At 40.3% G+C, this 27,074-nt stretch overlaps 4 protein-coding genes across 12 annotated transcripts; 1 reads left to right on the plus strand and 3 right to left on the minus strand.

The window, feature by feature from the left end:
* Nucleotides 1–287: 287 nt before the first annotated feature.
* Nucleotides 288–7,926, minus strand: LOC111253329 (uncharacterized). 3 transcript variants are annotated; one of them, XM_086993628.1, is made up of 3 exons: nucleotides 7,800–7,926; nucleotides 1,430–1,567; nucleotides 288–602 (listed from the first exon to the last, which is right to left on the minus strand). In XM_086993628.1, exons 1-3 carry the CDS (start codon nucleotides 7,872–7,874, stop codon nucleotides 486–488), a joined length of 330 nt encoding a protein of 109 aa, XP_086849754.1. In that variant the 5' UTR covers nucleotides 7,875–7,926; the 3' UTR covers nucleotides 288–485. The 3 variants fall into 3 exon arrangements, with proteins under 3 accessions (XP_086849754.1, XP_022668313.1, XP_022668312.1); XM_022812578.2 differs by lacking the exon at nucleotides 7,800–7,926 and adding an exon at nucleotides 2,649–2,988; XM_022812577.2 differs by lacking the exon at nucleotides 7,800–7,926 and adding an exon at nucleotides 2,649–2,981 and having other exon boundaries at nucleotides 1,430–1,807.
* LOC111253324 (alpha-tocopherol transfer protein-like) lies at nucleotides 3,186–17,061 on the plus strand. 5 transcript variants are annotated; one of them, XM_086993616.1, is made up of 11 exons: nucleotides 3,186–3,557; nucleotides 4,040–4,136; nucleotides 6,157–6,327; nucleotides 6,540–6,954; nucleotides 9,846–10,100; nucleotides 10,487–10,623; nucleotides 10,841–11,072; nucleotides 11,228–11,308; nucleotides 11,743–11,868; nucleotides 12,119–12,205; nucleotides 12,703–17,061. In XM_086993616.1, the coding sequence occupies exons 5-11, from the start codon at nucleotides 9,942–9,944 to the stop codon at nucleotides 12,892–12,894; spliced, it is 1,014 nt and encodes a 337-aa protein (XP_086849742.1). In that variant the 5' UTR covers nucleotides 3,186–3,557; nucleotides 4,040–4,136; nucleotides 6,157–6,327; nucleotides 6,540–6,954; nucleotides 9,846–9,941; the 3' UTR covers nucleotides 12,895–17,061. The 5 variants fall into 5 exon arrangements, with proteins under 5 accessions (XP_086849742.1, XP_022668301.1, XP_022668299.1 ...); XM_022812566.2 differs by lacking the exons at nucleotides 3,186–3,557; nucleotides 4,040–4,136; nucleotides 6,157–6,327; nucleotides 6,540–6,954 and having other exon boundaries at nucleotides 8,059–10,100; nucleotides 12,703–12,933; nucleotides 14,789–17,061; XM_022812564.2 differs by lacking the exons at nucleotides 3,186–3,557; nucleotides 4,040–4,136; nucleotides 6,157–6,327; nucleotides 6,540–6,954 and having other exon boundaries at nucleotides 8,059–10,100; nucleotides 12,703–12,933; nucleotides 16,899–17,061.
* Nucleotides 13,387–21,034, minus strand: LOC111253325 (uncharacterized). Its single transcript, XM_022812569.2, has 7 exons — nucleotides 20,826–21,034; nucleotides 20,192–20,498; nucleotides 17,968–18,118; nucleotides 17,097–17,184; nucleotides 15,461–15,555; nucleotides 15,020–15,103; nucleotides 13,387–14,088 (listed from the first exon to the last, which is right to left on the minus strand). The coding sequence occupies exons 2-7, from the start codon at nucleotides 20,446–20,448 to the stop codon at nucleotides 13,861–13,863; spliced, it is 903 nt and encodes a 300-aa protein (XP_022668304.1). The 5' UTR covers nucleotides 20,449–20,498; nucleotides 20,826–21,034; the 3' UTR covers nucleotides 13,387–13,860.
* Nucleotides 21,035–22,039: 1,005 nt separating this feature from the next.
* LOC111253326 (uncharacterized) lies at nucleotides 22,040–26,651 on the minus strand. Of its 3 annotated transcripts, XM_022812571.2 has the most exons (4): nucleotides 25,401–26,648; nucleotides 24,277–24,417; nucleotides 23,828–24,153; nucleotides 22,040–22,952 (listed from the first exon to the last, which is right to left on the minus strand). In XM_022812571.2, the coding sequence occupies exons 1-4, from the start codon at nucleotides 25,612–25,614 to the stop codon at nucleotides 22,866–22,868; spliced, it is 768 nt and encodes a 255-aa protein (XP_022668306.1). In that variant the 5' UTR covers nucleotides 25,615–26,648; the 3' UTR covers nucleotides 22,040–22,865. The 3 variants fall into 3 exon arrangements, with proteins under 3 accessions (XP_022668306.1, XP_022668307.1, XP_022668305.1); XM_022812572.2 differs by lacking the exon at nucleotides 24,277–24,417 and having other exon boundaries at nucleotides 25,401–26,651; XM_022812570.2 differs by having other exon boundaries at nucleotides 23,828–24,417.
* Between the last annotated feature and the right edge of the window lie 423 nt (nucleotides 26,652–27,074).

Here is a 27,074-nt window from a genome sequence, read left to right on the forward strand (position 1 = left end):
TCTACGCCTTCATAGTCGCAGCATTGGTGATATTATCTCACTGAATACGACATGATAAACAGACTGATTACAAATTGGTAAAGCTTCACGCTAGCTAAGAAAAATGCTAGAGCGGATTTTGTGTGGGTTAAGTTATTTAGAACGTGTAGAGTAATGGGAATTTAACGGAAAGTTTTTAGTTACTTGCTACAGACCAACAGCTTTCTCACGGTCATGCTCTTTGTACAGTTGGCAGCTATATAAAAAGCGCGACCCTGTTGACAAACCGAAATTGATGAGACGGCGCGTTGTCACTCTAATGGGTGGTAATATGATTTATTTCGACGAAGGTTGAGTCGAAGTTTACACATAATATTAATAAGAGCACGGTGGTTTTTAGATATGTTTAACAGTCGAGGTTTTAGATTAGTGTCATTTTGACTGTACAGATGAGTATATAAGGATGCCATATATTAGTAGCTCTATTTATATACAAATCGAAATCATTAGGAATTGACACCCTTAAACTCCTCAACGAAAATGTTGTAAATCTCGTATCCAGCTTTCCTGAGTGTACCAGCAGCTCGTCGTAGGCAGTGATTGAAGCGATTCGTCATGGTGATCTGGAAGTGCGATAGTCATAATTCGGTAAGTTGTAAGTAAAACTCCCAGCTCCGTTTTGTAATAGCGCCAAGTCTCAGAGATCAGTGTTACGGCATACCCGTTATTTTTGAATCCTACTTGCTTGATCAATGATCGTACAATCGTAGAGCCCGGACTATTTTGATTTCCAAATAGGTTGTCTACCGAAGAAATTGCAGTCTCCTTTAGCACAAATACGAGGGAAAGCATTTGATCATTATTATTATTGTTACTATGTTTTACTATAACTTGTGCTGCGTTAGAACAAGAACATGTCTATACGTTCTGATCGGAAATAGCTAGCGTATATAATATGTAGTATGATGATAATTCCGTTAAGAACTAAGGATTGGTACAGGGTAGAGGTTCGCTGTTCGAGAGGGTCAAACATATATTTATTGCGTGTGCTTAAACTCAGCAGTCTATAGATTCTGATCTAAGTAAATGAGGTACTGTTATTGATTTATACATACGAAATTGCTAAGGACCGTTAATCATTTTCTATGGGCCATACAATCGATGTCACGCAAATTATGCTTTTCATTGGCCTGGATTGTTCTGAAAATGAACTGACTCTAAAACTTCGGAAATCCGATGATGTTCAATATCGGAGTGAAATAAGACATTGAACATGACTCCGCCTCTCGGCAAAAGACAGTACAGAAATGGATAGTACAGCCTGAAGCGTCTATTTCCGACGTGATGGAGGTATTTTCGCTTTGTTGTCGCAGAAGTTTAGGTAAACTTATGCGACAAACACAGATTTCATCTTTCAGAACGTCTGCGTCATATAATGGTATAATCTTACCATCTTCTCTACCCATGAATGTTGGGAGATTTTTTGGAGTTGGGCATTCATTGCGTTGGTGATTCTGGCAAGAAGCGCCCGTCGACGCTCGGGATGCTTCATAGCATCCATAGCTCCCTGTGCGAATTCGCCAGTTTTCTGCAAAACGGTATGAAAAGTGTTGTCGAGATGTTTAAGTAGATCGCTGATAAGTAGCCTGTCGGAGATCATCGTGTACATCTCTTTCCGGCGTTCAGGGCTTTGCACAGTGTCCATGGCATCATTAGCAAGTTCGCTAGTCTTCTCCGTAACTGTCTGAATCGCGTCTTTTAATTGCCACCAAAGATCGTCAATGTGCATCATGATGTCATCCTTCAAACCCCGACATGGGTCTTCCAGCTGTGTTTAATAAAATGGCTTAGTGCATTTCATTTTATCTCGCGATAGTGATTAGTTTGGCGAAAGAACAGATGGCCATCGAACCAAATGCTTATATAATGTTATTAGGAACTAAGGGTTTTCTAAGCAAACTACGTCTCATCTGTGTGCCTAAATGCTATCACATTTAAATATTTAGACTACAATGGGTCATCCGTTTTTATCCTTCACTCTTCTACTTTCCAATTTTCTCCAGTTCATGGTGGTCTCGTGCTAAGAAAAAGGGTTAACTAGGATCTTTTTTTATTTAAACACCGATGCTCAGTTCGTTACATGTAGGAAGTTAATATTTATTCGAGTCAGAACTGACGAAATAAGTTGAGATATGTCAGTTGAAACAGCCTGTATGAACTGAATCCGATGCTATGTTGAAGCGCGGTAAAGGCCATGCGGTTCTACAACAAGCAATCAATCAAGCGAGCGAAGAAAGAAAATCTGGTAAAATGAAGGGAGATTTCTATGAGCCTTGTGAAGTGACTCGGTTAGAAACGATGGAGTGTCGTGACACAACGACTATCTTACAAATCCTAATCATCTTGCACATGGCCTCCATAGTTCGAAAAAAAAGGTCTAAAGCCAAATCAAGATATTATATGACTAATCTCACCATTTGATTTTGGAATTTGACGTTACTCTAAAATAGCGGTTCATTGCTATACAGAACAATGTTGCAGCACCCTAAGGAAACAGTCGTGCATAAAAGGCACTTGTTTCAAACTTTGGTTATTACTGGATACTGTTAAATACGCATTATTGATATATCACATGCAGCTGCAAAGACTCAGTTAGTTCCAGTTCCTACCTCAGGCAAGTTTGCTGACGTGCACTTCAGGGCATTCAGCGTTGTGACGAGCAACAAAAACCTCACTGCCTTGGATAATAACATGCTCCTTATTACCCTATAGCTGAATGCTTCAAAGCGAAAGCTTTGGTGGTAATTTCTTGGCAAACCGATATTTTTTTTATCTCTATCACATTTGATTTGTTGCACACGCTTTGTTTAGCATAGGAATTTAAATCCACTTCGACCCGAAGGCTAAAAAGTATAAACACTGACGATTAGGTGAGTCATAAGCAGCCAAAGCTAATTAATGGCTTCGATTTGAGTAGAGATGCTTCTACATGTTGTTGTAATTGGGTTCTAAAATAAGGCGCCCACTCGTTTTTTTTCAACATGTGCAGGCAGTTGTCAGTTTTCGATTCGATCCGACTACGATATGTCATACCTACATACGAAGTGGTGCAATGTGCACATCTGTGAGATTTGTGCGGTTCGCCAACGTTGGGGGCAATATGATTTTGCCGTCCTCCAATGAGCAACCATCAGCCGCTTGCCACTGCCCTCATTGATGCTATATAATAAATTTTTCTTTCTTACGCACTCAGATGTCAAGATTGATTATGGACATTAGAGATTGTTTCAAGACCAGTGACCGGGCCGTTTAACAAAAACAAATAGAGGTCGGAGTACAGCATTATCAGAAGTAAATTGTTTGGCTCGAGAATATTTGTCACTTCGTTCGATTGTTTCGAATTCATGTCTGAAGTATTATAAGATGCTCTTATTCATACGTAAAAAACAGTTAACTGACAATGTTCAGTACTTAAGTTTCCAATGAAGTGATAAATGCGAAAAGACGAACCGTACCGAAATAGACCTACAATGCTTCCCTTCATTTCGCCAGAGGAAAAATTCTCCGTACAGCCGAACGTAAATATACCATTCGAGCCGTTGAAATACGTAAAAAACTTTTCCAGCCACTCCCTCTTAAGCAGTAATATCGCAATAACTAATGCTGGCGCATGATTTTTTTGGTTGGTGTGCATATTTGTGACCAGTGGCGGTGAAAGTAATGAGGAACCAGAATAAACACAAAAACAAACAGAATGAAATCGAGAACAGAAAGAGACAAGGGTCGTATAGAAGACGAAGGCGGAACTGATCGTCGGCTTATTGACCATACCGTGCTAGTGACGCTGTCAACGCCCCATAGATTTTGCTGTGCACCCGCTGCAGCAATGTTACGGCAGATATATTTTAACTTTGTTGCTGAGCGAACGGTCAAAATCGTTGTCGACACTTTTTTTTTAAGTTAACCGCTGCACTTCCCTTTGCCTGGCGCTCTTCCTCTGTTGTTGCGGTCGTTGGCGCGTTTACTGTGACGTACTCATCAGAGCGATTTCTGTTTTCAGAAGCCTGCAGTGCGACGACAGCAATACCAGCAGCTGTTTTCGCTAATGACTGATACTTTGAAGTTACTGCCCATAAGGGTGTTGCATTGCGCTTAGGGTGCGTTTGTCCTTTTTTTCTAATTCTACTCGAGCCTTTCTATTAGACTACTATTTGATTGTACAGAAGGTGTCTTGCATTCGTTGCGTCGTTTAATTTCCTATAAAATTATTCTGATTTATCACGAGTTTTATCTATAGATCTAAATATAAATAGATGTTTGTCACACTAGTTCATCACAATGGCATTGTATAAAATGGCTTTGCTAATGGCTTTTTGCTATTAGGTCGCATTTACAATAAAAGCATTCATTCTTAAATCTACTGCCAAACTATTAGTGGGTATAAAAATCATAATAGGCATCATTAAATAACATTAATAACATCAATAAATAAGCATTTGAATTCGCAAGACGGGCCCATGACGATAGCAACACACCTATAATCTTAAATTGTAAATAAAAAAGATTTGGCCACCGTGGACAGTCCCTCTTAAACTTGAGGTGTCCGATACCGTTTAACTCGGCAATTCTTTTTTTTCAATACTAATTTCTCAATTATTGCACTTCAGCGAAAACATATCATTCTTTTTTTACCATTCAATTATAGAAATCTGTGCAGTGTTACTGTTTCTACAAGTTTCAAAGGCTGCGACAGACTTAAATGAACACATATATACTGCCTAAAAAAATACAGAAACTATTTTGGTTAGGAACGAATTGAGCAGGCCGACAAATATCAATGTCCCATAATATCATTCAATGAACAGCAATTGGCAATAAGTCCTTTCTTTAGAAGTTTTGCAAAGCAAAAAAAGCTTACCCTCTTATTCCTGTTCTATTTAACATGTATCGTTAAGCGAGTCGAAAAACTTCAAAAAAGAACAGGGTAAAACATAGACCACGTCTGTTCCTCTATTGCTTATACAGTGAAGTCAGCGATGTGGGAGTCTCCCAACAACCCATGTATTTCTGATTTGCCTTACCTTGCTTAATTCCCTTATCGATGGTTTGTTTGAAAAGATTGGCGGTAAAATACGCTACAATATCTATTGACCTTTTGAAAGCATGAAAGCAATCAAAATCATATAGACTTGAACATGGAGTATGTGGATACGAAGGTGCTCACTCAATTTTTATCTTCTCTAATTCAAGCTGTAACAGAGGCATAATTAGCTTATGCTTCAGTTACTTCGGTACCGCGACCGAAATCGCTGTTTTTTTTCCTGATATTTTCTAGTTTGATTATTTTTTTAACAAGGAATATAAGCTCGTCTATTTTTTTTACCTCGTCCTCCTAAGTGCCTTCGCTGCAGTTTTGAAGGATCTCATACTAATTCTACAGGGAGCGATTTGTATGATTGATCTTGTTCCAGAGTTTCCATAATGTAGCAACCTGTCGTGAGATGTAGCCGTTCCCCCTGTGCTTAACTTACTTCAACAGTGATAACCTGGTGTCTTGCTAAGTGCCTCATTGCAAAGTGTTTTCACCAATATTCAATCTGTTAATGATCCGACCTTTGAGAACAGTATTGATTTTAAGCACTTAACAAGATCTTTGCCTCCAAATGTACTAGCCCTTGACGGTATTCAGTCAGCTTAGGTTGGTAGATAGTCAAATTTTACGCAAAAATCCTTCAACCACGTCTGCTAATAACGCGTTTTATTTTAAGTTATTAGAATTTTTAGTTTATCAGGTAGCTCCGGATAAGTTAATAATTGAAGACCTCATAGTTTATTGACCGACGCGCTATGCTTCATCGATATAACACATTATGTTAGTATGAGTAATATGGCTAAATTGCCGTATTGCACAATACTTCATCTACCGTTTTGATTCGATCGTTGTTGTTGTTGTTGTTGTTGTTAGATGTTACGTGGCGCCACGGATTGGCTCCAAGGACGATGCCAGTCTTTAGTTACTATAGATATAGCATGTTGTGTTTCGTGCGTGAAGAGTCGTTTCCGGAGAGGAGAGTCTTCTTTTATGCCGCATTAAATTATGTTGCCCTTTGCTATCAGTATGCGCGTCCAATACTACTATGGCGTGATTTTCCATTTATTATTCCCATTGTATGTTAGCCGTCCGATTCAGCCGATGCAGCGGGCGCCGCCGCCGCCGCCGCCGTCGTCGTCAGGCTCATTCATTCCAGAATATTTTGTCGTGGTGGGGTCAAAGCAGTTGTTATTGAAGCTCACAGTTGTACTGCTTCCGATTGATGGCCACCGAAGTTTAACAGAAATCAAGCCCAAGTAAATAATTTCCTTTGCTGTAAATTACCGTTAGAGTAACTATAAAGTAAACCTTGCTTCTAAGCGGTTTTGCGAATAGTCAGATAGGTTGAGGTCGGTAAACTGAGAGGATTATATCGGCCACTAAATCGAAAAATCTCTAAAAAAACCGAGATTGACTGACCTATATATTGCCACTAATAACCGTGTAATTATTTCCCGTGTCTCGTTAGAACTTAGAAAAAGAACTAGAAAAAGAGACTGCCCGCCAGCTGGACAGCTAATTGTCGGAGGAGGTTAATTCGTTTACGGAAGATTTTGCCCGATGAAACTAATGATAAACTGCAATGTTTCCTGTGTGAGGTACTGTAGTATACGGTGTAGACAATACAATCATCACGGGTGAGGATAATATATCGTCCTGCCGTAAAGTGCACTGACGCTATCGAAGATATGATTACGTTGTACACTACTGTAGATTTAACGTACGGTTACCCTATGGTTACCATAGGTAGGAAGTGTGAAGAAAATTATGCGTTTGCCCTTTTGGAAGCGTTTCGAAGTTAAAGTGGCGTTAAGGTTAAATCTAAATCTTGAAATGTATACAGACACATCTATATGTGACGAAAACGTGCTTGCGTAGTACTGGTAAGTATTATTTATTTTTTTTCATACCGAGAACTGCAACTGACTTATAAGAGGTCGAAGCTCATCTTGCTAATGGGAAGAGTTCTAGTCTAGGGTCCAACGAATAGGAGTTTGATAAAAATAGAGAATGTTCCAGTAAAGTCCCCTTATGGATAATGATTAATTCCTAGGCGTCACAGTGAGGATAGCAGCGATATCTTTTCTCTGATGTATTTCTAGTTGGCCACCTGCAATAAAAATGAATACTCTGACGGTGTGAGTTAACGAAGTTAGAGGCTTTGAAAACTTATTGGACTTTTTTCTAATTAGTGCTAATCGATTTGCTGCTACGAAGAATCAAGGACACAATTACTACTTCATTGCTGTAAGATACAGGCGGTCCTAATCAATAAGCAGCCGCGGCATCCTAGTATAAATACAGAAAGCACGCACAATGAACGTCTGATACGGATAATGGTATTTAAGCGTATCTACTAGGTTTCTTATTTTAGGGTTTAGATTTACACTACCTTTCCTTGAAGTGATCAAGACCTAGTTGATGCATACCAGACATCACTATAGAAGAATTAGCGGCACTGTGGGGCTCTCGCTTATTGAACCCTGGTCATATAGTCCTAAAGCTTTAGTTCAGTAGTGACTCTAAGATCACTTCAGATTAAAACTTGCAGGAAAAGCTAACAGATTTGTGAGTTCATTAGTATTTCGGTTTATCTTTCAGGCTTTCAAAGTTTTTGAAGATCTATTAAGCTTTAGGAGGAGCTGAAAATGTCTTTCGTATTCTTGCAAATACCTAAATGTGTATCAGCGTCTAGTGTACTGGCTTCAGACTGTGCTTCAGGACTCACCCTTTCAGGTCGATTTTTCTCTTTAAGGGATTTTCGAAAGCTCGTGTTACGCCTATTCTGCTGGGCCGTCTGCATTCCTTGTAATCCGCCTTCTTCAATTAGATAGAAGCTAAAGAAGTCCAGCCGCTTCCTCCTTCCGTCTCAGAATACCTAGACATATGCGACCAGAGACATACGCACTCTATAATTTTATGAATGTTTTTACTCAGTTTGGTTGTTTATTGAATCAGTAGGTGTCTAGTAGCAGTGGGTGCATTGTATCATAAACAGGTACTCAGAACTACAGTGATTTTTTTTTACATCAATCTGTTACATATTGTTGTTAATCGATGCCTAAGATTGATGCTTGATCAATGCTAAAAATGGGACCCCTAATAATAATGTTCACCTTATCATTAATACTCGGCTGTAGGTGAACAAATGGTCTATTCCGTAAACGAAAGACAAAACCCTAATTCGGCACAGTATCCTTGCAATGTATATTTCGTAGATTTTTTATGTGTGTACTACGCCATCATATACACGAGTGTTTCAGTTTTACCGGCTTTAGCAAGGTATCGTAATAGCAAATAGCCAAAAAGCATCCGACAGATCAGATATAAATGAGACCGGAAATTCCGGATACCGCAATGATGTCTGTTGTTTGACACAGTAAACTTCCATTAGCAGCTTCATAATATTAACAATATCGCATAACTTGTGTGTTTAATATATTGTTGAAAATACCTCACTATGAAACTACTCACTGTTGCTATTCCGCCTCTCTCGTTTTTTACGTATCGACGACTCTTTTTGTCATCGTAACACGCGCGTCTACCCTATATTTGAACCCCTTTCCCTTTGTTCCTTACACTCTCATATCGCTAGCGCGTATTTCGTAATACTTTTGCAGTACTTTTAGGTAATGACTATAACGATGGTTCTGTTGTTCATGATAAAAAATGATGTCAATAACTGTCGCCATTGGATTTTCTGGACCTTACCAGTCTCGGCTGTGCATCGTCTGGGAGAACTGAACAATCGCTAGCTGTTTTTTGTGCCGTATATCTTCAGCTAACTTCAGTGCAACGTTTTGTTGTGGTGACTCCCCCTTATTTCTCCGCGTGCTTCGGTGTCTGCTAATAACCTTGTAGGCTGCGTTAATAGAGACCCGAAAACGCTAACAGCTATTCGACCGCGCAGTGCAGTGTTTCAATATGCCGCTTCAGAACTGCAAGATACGATGGCATCAAACCTCTTTCACGCACAGACGGGCAAGATAAGGTTTCGCGCTTGTTGAGAGGGTGACAGTCTTGAACAGAGACAGTCGCAACTGCAAGTTGATAGTAGCAACGTACTGAAAAGGTTAAACTTCGAACGAGGCCCAGATACAGAAACCGCAAGATAGGTTCCGCACCAAGGCGATGATCAACCCTTTCTCGCAAAATGTTTTTTTCTCTAGGAGCCCGCTGGAGAAGGGGTCTATTCGCTATAGCATATCTAAGAGATGCGGTGTATTCGTTTGTACAATAGCAATTACGTCAGAATTTATTCTGTTAAGTTGGAGCGTTGTACCGGTCTTCGTTATGGTTCTGTGGCGGCGCCAGCTACTTACGCCTGTCGGACTTTGGTAGTGTACCACTTCACACTCCTCCATGTTCCCTTACTTGCGTTTTAGCGCGACTTGTATGTACGTATATACATACAACGGTACAAAGCGTCACTAGTAAATAGTAAGACGTGTCTATGCGCGATCGAAGACTACTAGTTCAGTCAGTTCAGCTCAGCCAAGCTTGTTTGCCCTTAAGTCTTATTAAATGTTTTTTCTTTAATAGAATTATTAGTTTATTACAGTATCATTTTCAATATCTCCTGTGATGGCTAGCCGCTTAGTAGAGTCATTGTAGTGCGTGTTCACTTTGATTTTTAAGGCTCTCCTTAAACAAGATCGCTCTTTAAAAAGACGAAGCTGGCTCTAAGCGGTGAATAGACATAAAACGCGGACTAGCATTTTGCAGTTAGCTTTATGCACATCTTCGAAGATCTAATGCTTTTGCACCTGGATAGGACTGATTAGTCCTAATTAACCGTTATTCTCGGAATTACCGTACTACCGAGGCGGGTGAGTGTAGATAACCCAAGCAGTTTTAATAGTCGTCCATTATGGGTGGAAATCCATCGGGTAAGAAGTGTCAGAAGAGGGAAGGCTTAAATAGCCAGATCCAATCGCAGGTGGATTGCAAGGCCCACCCTTTTGACTGGAAAAGACGTGCAAAGGAAGAATTGGGTGAAACACCTGAAATTCGAACTAAGGCTTTGAAGGTGAGTCCTTGTGCAATATTGTAAATATGAAAATCAGTTTCTTTTCCAAACACACTTTTTAGGGATTAATGAAGGGCATGTCTTTAACTATTCTACTAAGTTAAACGTATTTAGTGATATAATATTCTGACAGAGTTTTATATGGCGACCTTCATAAAAGCTGCTAACTGTTCAGTTGATAAAACCAACCGTCTATCCAGTGAAGCGAGCTCGTTCTTTCCGTCGCAGTTATTTTCCTTTATTGTTAATACGCTTCAGGAAACTTCCGGATTCACAAGTTGGACAGCCAGTCTCTTAAATAATTTTCTTTGATCGACTTCCCTTGGTAGGTGGCAACTAACTTACTAAGATGATTATACTAACTGTTTGCAATAATGTTCTTCAAGGAATTATCAGAAAAAGTCAGACAGATAGAAAATTTCAATCCGCGTGTGGACGAGAACTTTCTACTGCGGTTTCTTCGTTCAAAAAAGTTTGATGTCGAGAAGGCCTACAAATCCTACAGGAAGTTCCATACAATTAGGTACGAGCACGGCCACTTACAAGTATGCTTAAGTGTAGTAATAGCATTACGATATACAAACATGCCGACTGGTTATTGAATCGGCTCGTTCAACACCATAAACCCCTTTCGTAATCTAATGTTATAACGCATGCTGGGAATAGTGTATTTTTACAGTGATTCAACTGGATAGAAACCTAGCTAGACACAGAAAACGTTAAGTCAACTACAATTACAGGCTTATCGACCCCGCAAGATACCTTCCGGTGGGCGTTGGTCCGTTACGATACAAGCCCGCTTTTGACTTAGCTACGGGAACTCAACTCGAACCTTACAACCCCATCGATGGCGCTTTCATAGTCATTTGGCGAGTTGGCAAATGGAGCCCCGAGTGTGGCTTTGATCTAAGTGACATATTTACCCCAACAGCTATGGGTGGCGACTTTAGACTACGCCAAGACCAAGCGCAAGTAAGTTCGATAACTCACTATACTTACATATAAGTTGGGTTAAACGTTGATCTGCAAAATGAAAGGCCTTAGTTGCACTTATATTCGTTTATTCAGTGAAACCAAAATCCAACTAAACCTCTCGTTTGATCTTTACGACGGTAATTATCATTTAGGTTGCCGGTTGTCATATGGTGGTGGACTGTGGGCAAATGCAGCTGTCGTATATACGATACTTCCCATTTTCGGCCATAAGGGTGAGCGGGATGGTTGAAACGGCTCGAACAAGCCTATCTTTGTTCCTTTTCACAAAATTTTCATCTACGATCTAAGATTTCAATTTCTAGATGATAGTCCACATAATATTTGGAACGAGAATTACCTAACTGCATACGATTATAACGTACTAACTTGATTTTCTGAACCCATTCATATCAAACGTTTAATGGCTAAATTAGCACACGAAATTGAACATTTGCAGAAATCAGACTTACAATCTTGCTAAGCCGTGGTGAAGAAAGATACAGACCTTTGACTTTTAATGAAGATTATAAATTTTCCTTGGTATTGCACTGTGGATGCTTCGGATCGTTAGAGCAGATTCAATATGAAGTGAAGCACAAGTAATAAAATGACAATCATAAATATTGCACTTATACAGCTGCTAACCATTTAACATATCTGATCACAGGCCCTGATCATGACTATTCAAGATGGCTATCCGTGTCGCTTCAAAGGCTTCCACGTCATTAACCAATCTTCATTATGGGATTACGTCTGGGCAGTTGCGCGACCTTTTCTCAAAGAGAAGATTAAGGTAAGCACATATTGAGATACAGTAAAACTTAATGCATTCCAGCATATGTAGGCATATACATATATCGAGCAGTGAATATATTCCCGTTGTCTACGGTGTATGCTACGCCTATGATCGATTAATGCTTTATAAATTAAATTGATCTAAAGGTAAATAGTTTACCGAAAAGAACAAAATAGAAAAGGGAAGAAGGCAATAAAAATATGGAGCCATTGCAAAGCAAACAAAAACGCCACCCTTATTCTTACAGAAGCGTGTATATCTGCATGGTTCAAATATGGCATCACTTCACAAACATGTTTGTCCATCAGTCCTTCCAGAAGAATACGGAGGCCAGGTAATCTTTAAGCATGGTTTTTGCTGGCTTTTGTTAGGTGGGTTGCATGAAGAAAATGTGTAAAAGGTGCTTTATTACCTGTTTTTGACGTCGTTCTCTGATAAATCATATCGCTGATTTCATAGTTTCGAGAGTTAGAATTAGATTCACGTATGCTTATAACCTAACGGAGACAGAGCTATTTCCTCTGAAAAGTTGATTTCGTCTAGTAAATAGTCGTCTGGCGTAAGCTCTATCGTGATTTTGCAGTTGATCCGTAGCTCGACGCTAATTCTACTGCTACTTCAGATTAGGGCTTCATTTTGAGTAAGATAGTCACTGGCACATTCTGCACATGTTTTTAGGTAGGCCAACGAGAAGCTATTTGAGGTAATACGAGGTAAACTAGGCTAAGCTAGGTATGCCTTCACATTTTACCATTTTGTCAAATGGCGGGTCGAAAGCACCGTGTAAACTAGGCCTGACGTTGCCTAATAGTTTCGTTTCTTTAAACGCAGGCTGGCCCATTCAGTTGGTCCTGGATAACCAGGAACTTGTATGAGCGCAATGATGAATTCATTAGGCTCAGCCGGTATGGGTATATCACAAACAAAGAAGACCAACTGGATTTGCAAGAAAGTAACAAGGAATATTGGTCGGTAGCGTCCTGCACCTCGGACGAGAATACTGCTCAACATTGCAAGGAATAACAACGTACTATTATTAAAGTATTAGGAGAAGATTGAAACGTAAGTTGTTCCACGATTACGTTTTTCCAATTCAATACTCGGGTAATCGGGTAATATAGTTAATCAGCGGAGTAAGAAATGAATGAATTGAATTCAAATCGGTGAGCGCCGATGCACAACCATAAAAATAAGTCCGATCATTCAGCACAAATATTACTGAAATATATATTGATGTCGATTTTGTCCGCTCAATCTGAACGATACGTTACTTAGCTTGTATAGCGCCTATAAATTCCGCAACGAAAGAGCAATACTTATACGTTTTTTGATAGAAATCTTGAAATTTTGATTATTTAAAGTTGAGGCTGTTCATACGAAATCATAACTTATTGCAGAGCTGAGCCTGCTGTAGAGGATGAAGTAGCTATGTCTATCTATCTGAATGTTGCTCGACCTTCTTATGAAATACTAACGCTGTTCCAAACGTCAAACTAAAATGACTTTAGCAAAAGCGAAACATGGTTACCCAAATGGGTACTATTTATTTGGACCAAAGTGCTGGAATCTGATAAGCGGTTTGTGTTTGTTGTTTTATTCAGTTGCAGTGCTCTGTATTCAAGTGACTAGCCTTTCATTAGTATTAGCTAGTTTTCATAGGAAAAATTTCATAGGAATGACTATGAGTCTGTTAATCAGCTATTTAACACATTACCTGTTTGTTAATAATTCTGTCATTAGAGTATGATAGCGGCCCGGGTCCGGGCAACTAGAACATTTCGCATCTCATTCTTGCCAATTCAGAGATAAAGTGGTGTTTACCCAATTACCTAGCAAGAGGCACGGTCGATAATACACAGTACATAAACTAGTTAAACAAAACAGACAGATGCTGGCGTTTTTTTTGGAGAGTGAGATTAGGCTTAACCAAAGCAGGTACGTAGTGCGAAATTTAGAATGCAATGGTTGAAAGGCTGAAAATTTACATTTTCAAATTGTCTTGATTGGGATTGTGTATTCTCCCCCGACCGGCTGCGGGAAAGGGATTATAACCGTCAGCTTTCCTGAATTAGCGCACAGGGAGCAAGTTACGTGTGCGGCATCTACTCCAGGCGGCATAACGATGTCTCTTTTAAGCTCCTTACGAAGTGTTGTAGCTGGATCACGAGGATCTGGTCCCTCTTTTTTGCCCTGGATCACGAGATTGCGCCCGCTCACCTGTGAATAAAGGACGCTCTTAAAAATTGCGTATTGATGCACTCTGAAAATTTTTAGTAAAATGCGTAAAGGCGTAATGATTGGAAGTTGTTATTTCGAATCATAAACATTGCGCAATTCGTATGAACAACCAAAAATTCACTTACGAATAAAGCAAGTTCTTTTTTTTCATTTTTTATATAAACTTATACGCATGAATCGACAAGCCCGACGACGGGTTTTTGTTGCAGGAACTTTGGCCGAGTTTTCTGAGTTGACAAATTTAACATTTCCCACTCATGTGAGTTTGATTGACGGACTAAAGCTATAAGCAAACAAGACTATACGCGATCTAGGGATCGCCACGGTACTTATCCTACATACACAGAACCGGCGGCATATATTGTGCTACTTAATCCAATGTTGTAAACGAAGCTATGCAGTATTATTCATTGAGTTATATTTTTTGCTCTCATAAATAACCATGGTATTAAAGCCTAAACACTTTTAGGCTCGAAAAATTTGGGAATGCATATTGAATACGCGGTAGCCTCAAATGTTAGTGTCAAAAAGGGAGTAAGAATTGCCATCACCTGTCGTTAGATTTAACGTCATTGGCAAAAAAACACTGAACGTAATAAATAATCATCTTCCAATGCTGAAAATAACAATGTTGGGGACAAACAAGAGAGCTACCCCATCTCATAACAATATTTTACAGAAATTCATCTACAAGTGTCTTGTGAATGCACGACGGACTAGTGAACGGACCCCATTCTGCGCTACCCACGCAATCATATGTCAAAGAAAAACATGTTTATCTGCCCTGCTGCAATAAATCTTTGAAGTCGGTAATAACATTTCTACATGAATAGGATATCCTAGTTATAATATGATTTTTTCGTGTAGCAGTAACACTGTCAAACTACATAGTCACATCGACCAATCTTACCTTCATGGAGATATCCTCAGCGGTGAAACCTGACGCATCGATTTCAACGACAATTTTGTCGTGTGACTGAAGACAATTCTTAACCTAATCGTATAGTAACACAAACACAAATATACAAAAAAAAAAAGGTTAATGAAATATGGGAGAATATGCGCTGTATAAAAGCATTTATTGTGATGCCGGCTATTTTTTTTGTACTATTTTAACTTTCCTAGTTTCGAAACGGCAATTACTACAAGATGAGTCGACATCGTTTGCCTCCGACCAGATCCAATGGACCGCTTTTTTTTATCTGAAGCAAGAAAAAAATCGTTATATATCCAGCGGGTAAACCCGCAGTTCGTTTCAGTTTCTATACTAGTGGTCGTGTTTAAATTAGCAGTTAGTATATCATGGATAGATTGTTCTATCGTATATATTAAGATTTCGGCTAGTATGTACCTGTAGGTCGGGGATATCGTTGGTATACCCGGTTGATGTGGTGTTTTCTCTTGTCGTATGAACAGTCACGTGCTCGATATTCTTATTTTGCATCCCTAACAATAAAACAAATAGATAATCAACGCAGACTATTTTAGTACATGTTACCTCGTATGGATCAAATCAGAGTGCGCTAGATCAATCATGCGAGCCACGACCGCGCGCGCGCACATTTGAAAAATTTAAATCATTTGCTATAACTGCACTGGAACCCTTTCTATAAATATTTATATAGGCCATCTCACTGAAACACTTAAATGTTAATCAAGCAAGCTCGAGTGCTGAAATCAAACATTTAAATAATACAAACAACGTTAAATTAACAATACATAAATGGATATGACGATAAATATGTATAACAGTAACTAATTTAGAAATAGCTTAAATTTTCTAGCAGATTAACGGATCAGCTCTACAGGATCTTACTGCAAAGTTTATATACGTAAGTGCAAACGAAATCGTGTACCCTTGTACCATGTGCCCCAATTGATCAACCTGAACTTCAGAGTCGGAAGGCGTCTTGAAATCATCAATGATAACGAAACCTGCATGGATCGGCCTAAAGTCCTCTTTATTGCTATTTTTCACGGCGTCATCGACGATCTATCGATACGTATGTCGTGTTATTCATTAGGCTGGGCGTTTTGATAGCCCAGGTAAGAAATGGCAAACGGGGATATTCGATTTTTTCTAAAACAAAACTAACTTGTCATAGAATACACCCGCTGTCCGATCCCTTTGCGCTGGACGAACGCCCGTAAAAAATTAAAAATTTTCTCTTTTGCCAGTTTTAACTTGGTCTCTGAAAAAAACGAGGGAAATTCTCATGAGGTAAATATGATTTTTTTTCAATAAAGGCTCAGAAAAACTCAATAAAAAACGGCTCAAAAAATCCGTTCTTGATTCATATAGGCTTTAATAGAGAACCTAACGGCCGCTTTAGGCCAAAGAAAATCAATTTCCGATTGGGTCGTCCAAGTAAGCTTTTTGTCCTTGCTTTTCGCTGACCTTTGGCTTGCTGTCAGTCTAAGATCCAAACCCGTTAATATTTTTTGTATATAGAGTCTTCAAGTTATACTTTTAAATTTACATTTACTGATACAGCTTGGCACGCGGTTTACTGAGGACTATTTGAAACGATGTATTGAAACTATAATCGCGGTGAGTAGACATAACTGTAACGAAGTACACTTCGACATACAAAAAATTCTGGTTCATTACGTTATTGGGTCCAAGTTCCTTGAGAGCACTTCAGTATCTAGTTTTTTCTATGCAAACCTTGCATTCAAACACGCGATAGCAGTGCTCGTACGCTTTAAAGAACGAATAGTTAATTTAAATAATTAGACTGTTGAGAATCTAACAAGCCTCTATATAATTTTGTCCTATTTGTGTACAGATTTGGTCAGAGACGTTGTACGGCCGCGAGTACAATAGCATAACGTGTTTGCTAAAACCCTAATACGATTATTCTGCAATGCTGATCCAAGGCTTCAGAAGGAATAAATTTTAGGTAAAAATCTAAATATAAATAAATAAAAAAATCTAACAAAAAAACTAAACCTTGCGAATTGTCATGTTGCCTAGGGCAACCTACCCTGACTATTCATGAAGTCATTGATATATTTTTTGCACTCCTCTGGAAGCTGGTCGAGCATATCCTTTGTAAACGTTTTTGTCTCCTCCTGCAAATGTTGTGAAAAGGTACGTTGCTGTGAAATTATATTAGTTTTAATAGTGCATCGTCTGGGGCAGTCCTAGATTTATAATTTTGTTACGAAATTTGCACGGTTGATGGTCAGTTGTTCTGTTTTGTCGTGATTTTGCTATGTGCCTCGTTTATCCTCGGAATAACTGTTATAATAAAAGTACTCGAGCATATTACAACTATTTTCGAAATTGGGCCGCGGTGCTTCGTTCTTTACCGTTGTCATATGTAAGGATGTTCGTTCCCTATGATATCGACAAGCAGAGTTCAGAAGACGCTCAAGACATCGTCGAGGGAATTTATGGACGATGCCAGAAAGGCGTACTCAACGTAAACATCGTTTTGTCCTTCCATCGTGAAATTGCAGAAATGGTGATCAACCAACAAAACTAAGGTTCCGGTAGCTGCCTTCGAGAGATATTACTTTACATGTAGAAATAGTCCAGACGTCTTTTGTAACTTGTAAGTCAGGTGCCACATAGATATTTTTGTTGATAAATCGTTTTAAACGAAAAAATACCTCTTGCTACGTCCGACTACATCAAATTATAGCAGTAATATAGGGCCTTCTACTTCTCAAAAACCTTGCCATGTATTTTCGATATGTAATTTTAAGGTGCGAGTTTATGTCCAAGAAGGATAGTGTTGCTAGCCGCACAAGTGCCAGTCTTAGGCAGTACTATATAGTTTATCGTTTGTGGAAAATATAGCTTGGAACAACGAACTGTAAAAACTGTTAATAAGAAGCACGCTGCTTTACCTTGTATGTGTTGTCACGAGAGGAGATTGACGTTTGTTCAGTCGTCTGTTGAGATGACATCGCGCGTTCGTCAACTACCGGAATTTTTCGATTTTCTTCAACGATCTTCTTATGGCTGATGTTTACGACGCTCACTTCCGGCTGTGAGTACCTGCGAAGCATGGTTCTCAAATGTCTCTCATCCGGTTCGTTCTAAGGACAAACTGAGTGTACGTTTAGCGCTATAGTCTATAGCTCCTAACGTCCATCAACGCTCCAGGTCAAGCGGTTAGCTGTTTAGCTGGAGTCTGACACAAAATAGATGAAGCGAAGCATCATGAGCCCAATTTAGTGACGGCGCTGGTTGCTGTTTACGATATTAACGAAATAAACGAAAATGGTCTGCTCAATGAATACGTACTTTCTAAGCGTACTGCACACACAACCACACTGACACACACATTACCACCATTCAAACATCTGAAGTATCAACACATAGCAGTGTGTAAGATGCAAAAATCTTCTACTTCTAAGGTTCGTTGTTCTTGTTGCCTATGATAGTGCAGCCAAGTGAAATTTTCATGTTCAGTCTACGATAGTCGGGATAGTGGTCAACTTGTTACGACTTTCTCGAGGCAATTATGTGTATCACTACAGTTGAATGTCGATCGGTATATTTCGCATAGGACAGGTCCTGTCACTCGAAAGTCTCAGTCCATACTCATGCCGTCTGCGATGTCACTATGGAGATCAACAGTGCAGTGATACTACTATCCGCCACTACATTCTATAGTCAAAGTGAGTCACGTATCGGAGTATGCGGTCGTAGGCACTTCTTACAGCGCACATTTTGCTGTAGGTGACCAGCCTGAATGGCTCTAGAAGTTTACTGTCAAGCTGCAAGGCTTCGGACCGAAGGCCCTGCCCCACATAGTAGTAAGCATTATACCCGTTAAGTAGGCCTGACAGGGAAAAGGCATTATGTTGCGAACAACGACAAGAGGCAAAAAAAAAGACCATTTGTAGGTCTTGGCAGGTGCCAATGCCACTGTTAGTTCGTCAAAAAATAAATGTTCAAAAGTTCATTTTCTTTTTGCTCTCGCACAGGCTCTCTATGCCTGTCGATGCCGCTCGGCGAAGCTCTTCGATCGACCTAGGCCGCCCACGGTGTCTGACCGAGTTGCTATTGCTGGCACTGCTACAGTTAAATCGAAAAGTATTGAAGTGGAGTGCGGCAGCATAATCTTTTGCATCAATTGCCAGCCGGTAGCAGGGTTTGTGCAACGCTCACGTGGGTCAGGTAAAAGTAGGCCTAACAATAATACAGGCAGCAATCGAGCGGAAAAGAGCGTTTTGCTATAACCAGTCACTGCTAGCCCCTACATAGGCATGCACTAGGGTTCCTATGCGAGTTGCGTCAGCATCGTATAGCAGGGTGCTTTCATCATCTTATACATGGCCTTGCATTGGTCACTAGCCATTGATCACTGCATGCCCTACATATATACACACCCGCGTGTGAAAATAGACGTAACTGTGCCAGCAGGCAAACGACTTCATAGGTATGGCATATACGCCAAGGCCTACGATCTCTATGCTACTGTTATAAAGGCCAAGGAGGACCGACTGAATAGAATAAACAGCGGTGTGTTTACTGTATGGTTACGTCTTAGGAGATAGATAAACAAGGGTGGATGGTTAATTTTTTTTTAACTATCCTAAATTGCATTTTATTTTTTAAATTTAATTTTTTTTTAATTTTAAATTTAAACGATAAATTATCTTAAAAACTTGCCTTATCCGAAAACACCATGAATGTCTAAACATTTAGAAGAAAAACAAACTTTTCACTGGTAATTTAGTTTTGTAATTTCACGCGGGTTTCTATTGGAGCCGCAGGATGTGCATGACATCGCCTGCATATCATAATATAGCACATTATATAAAGTTCTAATACGTAATTTTGAGCTTTGGATATACGTTTCAAAAACGCGTACGAGCGAAACATCCACAAACATAAACAAGGCTACGTAAGACTGGCCTGAAGTTCATGATAGATTGCTCGCCAGGCATATTTGCTAAACCAGACACATTGATGTAAAATTAAAAAATTGCTTTGATTTGTGTTGTTGTACATCCGTGGCTCAGTCGGATATTTAGCGGCAAGTGATAACTAGGGAGGAGCGCGTTACCTCCAACCCCAATTACTTTTGACAAATCCCCTTCACCTAGCGTTTTGTCTAACCTTGTTGTCTCTTCGCTCACAACCGAAATATTGTCGAATTTCGTTTTCGCCTCAGGACCGAGCAGCTCATCGATGTATTTGCGAGCGTCTGTAGGGAACTCGTCGAAACTGTGATACTCGCGACGTTCAGCCTTATTTTCACTAGTGTGCACTTTTTCGCCGAGAAAAGTAGGATCGTGTGGACCACTGCTTCCTGCTGTAGATGACGACGTTGCACTCAGCTCGGAGAGCACTTTTATTTCACGGTTGCTACCCATTATCGGCGGTGCTGTGGTCGAAGAAAACTTTTCGTGTGTCTGGAATGGCGCTATCGAGCAGACGAACCTGCTTCGTTTAGTCGTGCGTCTTGTTCAAGCGGTTTAAAGCGCGCAAAAGCTTAGCTTCACTTCTCAGCAATAATAGCTCACTCCACTCAAAACTGCTCAGATAGTTATATGGCCCTTGCCTCTTCTCTCTTACTGCCTATTAGTGTTGTAATTAGTGGTAAATCCTGGTATCCAGAAATCAATATGAAGACTTCGCACACCACGCTTATCGACCTAGTAGTTGTATCTATGGGCGGATGGATAACAAGCAAGCAGAAACAAAGTTGTGCTTTGGAGGAACAAAGCTAAAATAAAAATGAAAACTTTACTGCCACAAGCGACGTTTGTCGTTGCTTCAGAACGAGCCTGTTGTCTAATACCGCGAGGACTGGAACCTACTACTATTGATACAACAGATACGGTCTCCGGCAGACAGTTCTGATAGTGAACTGCGACTTGAGGCCGTTCTTAAATGACGCTTGCCGCCCACTCATTCAGCTGAGTGTCATCGCTTGACAAAAAAACCACTAGCATATAGGTATAGTCACGGTCACTGCGACGGCTGAAGCACCCGCGGTTTTAGCACAACTCGTCTAGGCTACTTATTGGCCGCTACTCGAAGCCATAGTCGGCTCGCCTAATAGCTTTCTGTGACCTCTACCGTCCGTTTGAATACCGCATAACCAAAATCTGATTCTGGTACCGTTTACAGCTATCTGTATATTCTGGTATCGCTTACATCACTCGTTTTCTAGACTGTTCTATGACTCGCATCGCTGCTGTAGTTGCACATTGTTTCACGTAACGTTGCCCGGGTCTTCAATCCGAGTCCCTTTACCGCATTGTCAGATACTGACAAAGAGAACGACAAGACATCACCTCGACGTTCACCAAGCTGTCAATGGCGTCTTACGATTTTTAATCTAAATCTACATGCCTACTAATAAGAGCTATTGACCTGTACTTCGGTGCTAAGCAGCTCAAGCACGGTATGCCTACCACAGTCAGATATCCTGAAAGCATATAATTATGAATCGTTTGAAAAAATACTCCAGCTGTTTTGGGTCAATATAGAGATTCAAAAGACCTCGTAAGCACCTTTGACGCCTGAAAATAGCTTGACCGATAAGTAATTCTCGTTTATACTTTTCAGCGTACGTTTGACGACTAATTAGGCCGCCGATAACACACGCGCTAGTGCGTTCTTGGTAGGTCCCAATATGGATAAACATTGTTTACACCGCCTGGGCCAAAAGCCTGTTTCAAGGTAAAACGCGTAATGGGTATCAGGGAACGCTGTTGAAGTCGATGTGGGAGGCACGCGCTAAGTTTTTTTTGGACTGTTCCAAAGTTCTTTTTTTTTTTCTATTATCGTTTAGCCCGGATCGCAAAATTTTACTTCGGAGCGTAGGTTCCAAAGGCGGGTGTGTCGGGTGGCAAACGTATCGTGCGCTTTTACCAGCCTAATTGTAACCTCTGCTAGTTGACGGTATTATTCAGAAGCTGCCTGCTAAATTCAGAGACCATCTTTTCGACCCAATGAACGTACTTTCTAATATGGGACTCGTTTCTTTTTTATTGTCGGCTTATGCTCGATGCGGGCCGGCGTACATTCTGTATGAACGTTCAGCAATTGACCCTGATGCAGCCTACTTAACCTTTCAATTGTCCACGCCAGAGCAATGATTTACACCCGTATGTTCAATCCATTACGGTTCGTTAACATGTAGGGGCTAATATTTACAATTTAGTTGAATGAGGAATTTAAAGCTAAGTGTAAGAAGGCACCGGATTTAATGTCTTGTAGCATTACTACTGTGGATTGCCAAATAGCTCTTCATTACCTTTTACTTTGGTTATCCATTCAGCCTATGTACGGTTACCGAAACAGCGCTTGTAGTTTTCTGGGGTTCTTCATTTCGTACAGGTCAAAAACGATCATCTCTAGGGGGATTTTTTTTCTTTTGACAACAATGCTTGGGGGCTTCGTCATTGTTTAGGAAGACAGTCGCTATGCTTCCGTTTGATATTATCTCTATGTATGAATGGACTATGCCCTCCTGTTGTGCAATTCAGTCTGACAATATTTGATAACTTGGAACATAATTTAGATAACTGTCATACATATTCTGTAGGAAGCATTAACAACAAATGTATGAACCCTTTTTCTCAGGATTAAATAAAGGCTTAAAAAAGTACCATCCTTTTTCAGGTTTAATGCAATAAAGTTTATTCTATCAATTATATATTTGTGTGGGCCACATTTTCAACACAAATAATCCCCGAAATCCATCCCGAATTCAAAAAAAGTATGCACACAAATGTCCGTAGGTATATACTTCTGCGAGAGCCTCCTTCGAGCACCAATGTTATAAACTTCTCCGTTTATGTTCGGTTCTTAACAAGGCAGGAGAGCTGTCCCCACGCCAAACCGTCGTTTTCGGCAGTACGCGATTCTTTGTTGAACGAAAACAGATAAAACAAATTGAATGGCACAATTAAGTTACCGGTGCAAATGCTACAACATCGTACTCTCATTATGGATAAAAGTTAAACAATTATTAGCAGATCACTCGTCCAACAAAAACTGTTACTTAATAAATTATAGCATAGTTAGAACAGCTGTCTAACGGGATACTAAGGACATTTTCAATCAACAAGTGCATAGATAATTGCAGTTCCGAATTGGACTAGGATTCTCTGATGCGGGATCCGCCTGTAAGACGGCAAACCCTCTATCAGGGACTTAGCGTCTAAAATTCAGTTATGGCGGGACTTGTTGAGGAATATGAAGGAAATAACAGAGTGCATTTTGACAGGCCTGTTTTTTGTATGTCTATTCCAATTGACCCTGGGCACGTATTAAAATTCAGCTCTGTACTAAATACTGATGAGCGCATCAAAATTTAAACCTGTTTCGAAAAAGCGTACGACTGACTCTCTTTCCAATTTCCTAAAAAAATAGATTTACCGTTATGTGAATTCATCACTCGAGCGAATACGACAAGAAACTGCCAAGCCAACTATAGCAATGATGGCCATTGCTTTCCCAGACCCGACCGTTCGTTACCAGTAGGTGGGCACGAGGCAACTGCTATGTTAACGAAAGGTTCGAACGCTATCACACGCTAGCTTACACCCCGCCAGATCAAGTAGAGAGGTTTCATTCAAACTATTTTTTGAATGCCTATTCGTTCCAGATGGGTCTTATACGGCGATGGGCACCAAAAGTGTTCGTTTCCTATACTTCACTTGAGATAAATGAATTTATCTAATACAGCATAGTATGTCGATGTAATGTTACTTAATAAAATATCATTTGTGCACATACCTCGTCATCAATATTATTTGCACTGTCCCCACCGCATGCAGCAGTACCATGTAATCGAGGCCACGTTTCGCATTTGAGACGCTCTCCTGACGATCGCGTCTCAATCTCTTCTGTTCTGACCATAGCCTCAGCATCGTCTGATGCATGTCCGCTAGTACTGCCACATGTGCTACTGCTTACTTCGTCAAAATGTTCCTCTTCCCATAAATCTGACACGATCTCCGAATTGCTCGATTCACTTAGAGGGTCATTTTCATCCGAATCCTTCTGCATCGCTTCGTGACAGAAACGTACCCCTGCTGTGAAGCCCAGGTTGAAGTATTTTTCTGCAATGGCAAGGCAAGCTTCGAGAACTTGTTCCGATTCTATGATCGAGGACAACGGTTGATCCGTCTCCACAAACGGTGCAAATGCTCTATGTTGATCAGATTGTTGTTGTTGTGAATTACCGTTTGAGTCCGCGGCGCCTGGTGAAGTATTGCTAATTCTTGACGGACCTCTGCCCTCGACTTCTGCCCAGGCGGCGAGTTCGGCCCGAACTGCGTCCGCCTCACGCAGATAGCCGTCAAGGAGACTGGCAGACGAATCCACTGTTGAAATGAACAGTATGTCCGATTGAATGAAATGTACGTTTCTCAAGATTACCTAACACCCATAACGAATCCAAAACGCGGTTTACTGGGTTACAAGAAAAGAGAATGGCCTGAGCATAAAGCATTTCCAAATTCCGAGCTTCGATTACCATGACTTCATAAACCTTGACCATGCTTTAAATCTCGTAGGTACGTAAGAGATTTAACGCCGGCTTCCACCGTGCTTGCCATGTCGAACTTCGACCGATGCTTGTTTTGATATGGATAGAATTTGATCTAAGCTGTAGTATTTCCTAAAAGAAAGTTTCCTATAGGTGGAGACCAAAACTGCAGCTTTAAAGTGAAGCCGAATTCAAAGAGTATTCAGTAACGTCAGTTTCTTCCAGGGCCCTTTGGGGAACTACCAGTGGACACATTTGTTCTTTATAAGGGAAGTGTTCATTCTATTTGTTTCTTGTGAGACCGCGTACCTAAATTAAAACTTCGTACAAACTTTACTAAAGAATTGCTGAATTCTTAAGGGTATACATTAGTGATTCATAAGTTATCATCACAAATAGAATCCTTAGCATCGTTAGTAGTCGCTAAAACTTCAATGTGGAATATCTTTAATCTGTACCAAGTGAAAAGTAGATATGACCCGTTTATTGAAATAAGTACGTTTTCTGTAACCTGCGAATAGAAGCAAAGGATTCGTGGAAGTCGTATTTTCTATATCTATCCGCACCTTACCGCAGACTTCATGGCACTGTCTTCTGCATATTTTGGCGCAAATTCTCTGACGGCTATAACACGCACAGATGAAGCCACCCACGAGTCCGCAGTTTGCAATTTGAAGTATTCTGCTGATTATGTGTCACCTGCATACTAAACGAGTTAATATTTGCCTGCAGGTTACGCTTTAGTAGACTTGTCCTTAATATAAATGAGGGACAACTAAACTTACTTTTCTAGTGTATAAATTACGCGCAGCAACGAACCTTTTGTGCTGGCCTGATGTGTTTGGTCTGGCCTACTGCTGCTGCTGCAGCCGCCGCTGCCGCCACCCTGTTTTTGACGATCTCCCTTAACGGTAATGACGTTTGGCTGTGAGTAAAATGCAGCCTTTGAGTGGACAAGGTAGACATGTAGTCTTCGGAGTTCTGCCCTTTGCCATACGTCCAGCCTGACCTGGGATGACCCAGGCAGGCCCATTCGACGTCCGTCAAAATGCAGGGGGTTACCACAATCAAACGGTCGGACTTCAAGCAAAAACGGCTCCACTTTGTTGTTTCCATTCGACAAACCAAAACAGTTGAGAAGGAGTGGAGATTCGTTGTTGAATAGTACCAAAGCTTGGAACCATACAAGATCGCGAAACCGTATCCTTTACTAGCAGTAACTGTACGTGACAATATAAGATAGGTAATTGTATCAACAGTTGCGACTGATAGCTTGTGTACCAAGGGTTTAGGCTACTCGGCAGAGATCCTCGTAAGTATTCAACCTCGGTTTGTTATGAAAATTATAGACAATGAACTTCTCGCAAGGCTTTATCATTTCAGCGCGCTTAGACGAAATAAAGGCTTTTAAATAGTCCTTCATCTTTGCAGCGTCAATCATCTAACGTAGATATCACTGGTGAGTTTAAACTGTTTGTCGTCGCGCCACATAGGCCGCACACTAGGACACAGATAAACCAGTACAACGCTTCGTCACATCCTCATGTCACAAGCTTGTTGCCTCAACATCGTAGCCGTTTGTTGCTTTCTCAGGGCTTTGAAACCAGGCACACAAGATGTCCTAAACAAAGCACGTGATTTAAGGGTCTCCATCAAACCAAAGTTACACTGAATGAATGTAGGCATAAAAAGTCACACTTTCTTCAGATTGCCAACTGATTAAAAGGTCTTTTCAGGCTTCGTTAGGTATACGTTATGACAATAAGTGTCGTAACGTATATCTAAGGAACACAAAGTATATTTTTATGACTTTTCCTAGCAAATATTCAAAATGTAAGTGACTGATTTTAAATAAAACCTGACGAACTTATGATCGCGCGTTAGCTAGGTCATGAATTCGCCGTCAAAGGATTTGGTGCAAGCAGACTGGGTTTCCCATTCGATAATTAACCTTATCAAATCAAGGAAGGTCACTATTTCGGCGCTAGATGTAATGTTATCATGTTTAAGATGTTTAAAAACGGAAGACAGTACGTTGATTGGCTTTGGATCCCATCCGACAAAATTTAACTTCGTTTCTGAACGAAGAGGAAACTCATCGCGTTACTTCAGGATACGACTGCGATAAAACAAATACTCTTTAGTGGTTGATTTGTATTTTTGAGATTCTCAAAAGTGTTTATACTTGATTATGACTTTTTTTTTTAAACTTTTTGATGATCCCTCAAGTAGTACCCTTCGGACATATTACTACAGAGTTTAACTTATGATTGGAAGCTATTTTATTTCATCACCAAGCTCATCAAGCATGATTCTTATGGGTGCTAATATGGCTTCGAAGCTGAATGAGGAATGAGGTAATGATCAACAACGTACATCGATAGCAATGATTATGACGCGAAAGCATAAACCTCTACGAATGCGGTATAGTTGAGTAACATACCCCCTATGGACTGCATGTGGCGCACGAAAGCGTCTCGACGGCAGAGAATG

The sequence above is a fragment of the Varroa destructor genome, unplaced genomic scaffold (genome assembly GCF_002443255.2).
Source record: "Varroa destructor unplaced genomic scaffold, Vdes_3.0 BEIS01000006.1, whole genome shotgun sequence".
Lineage (NCBI taxonomy): Eukaryota > Metazoa > Arthropoda > Arachnida > Mesostigmata > Varroidae > Varroa > Varroa destructor.

Bases quoted from the DNA above. Each gene is read 5' to 3' on its own strand.
- LOC111253326 (XM_022812570.2), bottom strand. From the start codon at position 25,614: ATGGGCCTGCCTGGGTCATCCCAGGTCAGGCTGGACGTATGGCAAAGG. The intron at 24,418-25,400 runs GTTCGTTGCTGC...TCATTTCAACAG, and splicing joins ACATCAGGCCAGCACAAAAG to TGGATTCGTCTGCCAGTCTC. The intron at 22,953-23,827 runs GTATGTGCACAA...CGTTCAACAAAG, and splicing joins CAAATAATATTGATGACGAG to AATCGCGTACTGCCGAAAAC.
- LOC111253329 (XM_022812577.2), bottom strand. From the start codon at position 2,732: ATGTTATTATCCAAGGCAGTGAGGTTTTTGTTGCTCGTCACAACGCTG. The intron at 1,808-2,648 runs GTAGGAACTGGA...TATTAAACACAG, and splicing joins CGTCAGCAAACTTGCCTGAG to CTGGAAGACCCATGTCGGGG. The intron at 603-1,429 runs GTAAGATTATAC...TCGCACTTCCAG, and splicing joins ATTCATGGGTAGAGAAGATG to ATCACCATGACGAATCGCTT.
- LOC111253325 (XM_022812569.2), bottom strand. From the start codon at position 20,448: ATGGGTAGCAACCGTGAAATAAAAGTGCTCTCCGAGCTGAGTGCAACG. The intron at 17,185-17,967 runs GTAAAGCAGCGT...CAACATTTGCAG, and splicing joins CTCGTGACAACACATACAAG to GAGGAGACAAAAACGTTTAC. The intron at 15,104-15,460 runs GTACATACTAGC...CTATACGATTAG, and splicing joins ACGATATCCCCGACCTACAG to GTTAAGAATTGTCTTCAGTC.
- LOC111253324 (XM_086993616.1), top strand. From the start codon at position 9,942: ATGGGTGGAAATCCATCGGGTAAGAAGTGTCAGAAGAGGGAAGGCTTA. The intron at 10,101-10,486 runs GTGAGTCCTTGT...ATGTTCTTCAAG, and splicing joins TTCGAACTAAGGCTTTGAAG to GAATTATCAGAAAAAGTCAG. The intron at 10,624-10,840 runs GTACGAGCACGG...CTACAATTACAG, and splicing joins AGGAAGTTCCATACAATTAG to GCTTATCGACCCCGCAAGAT.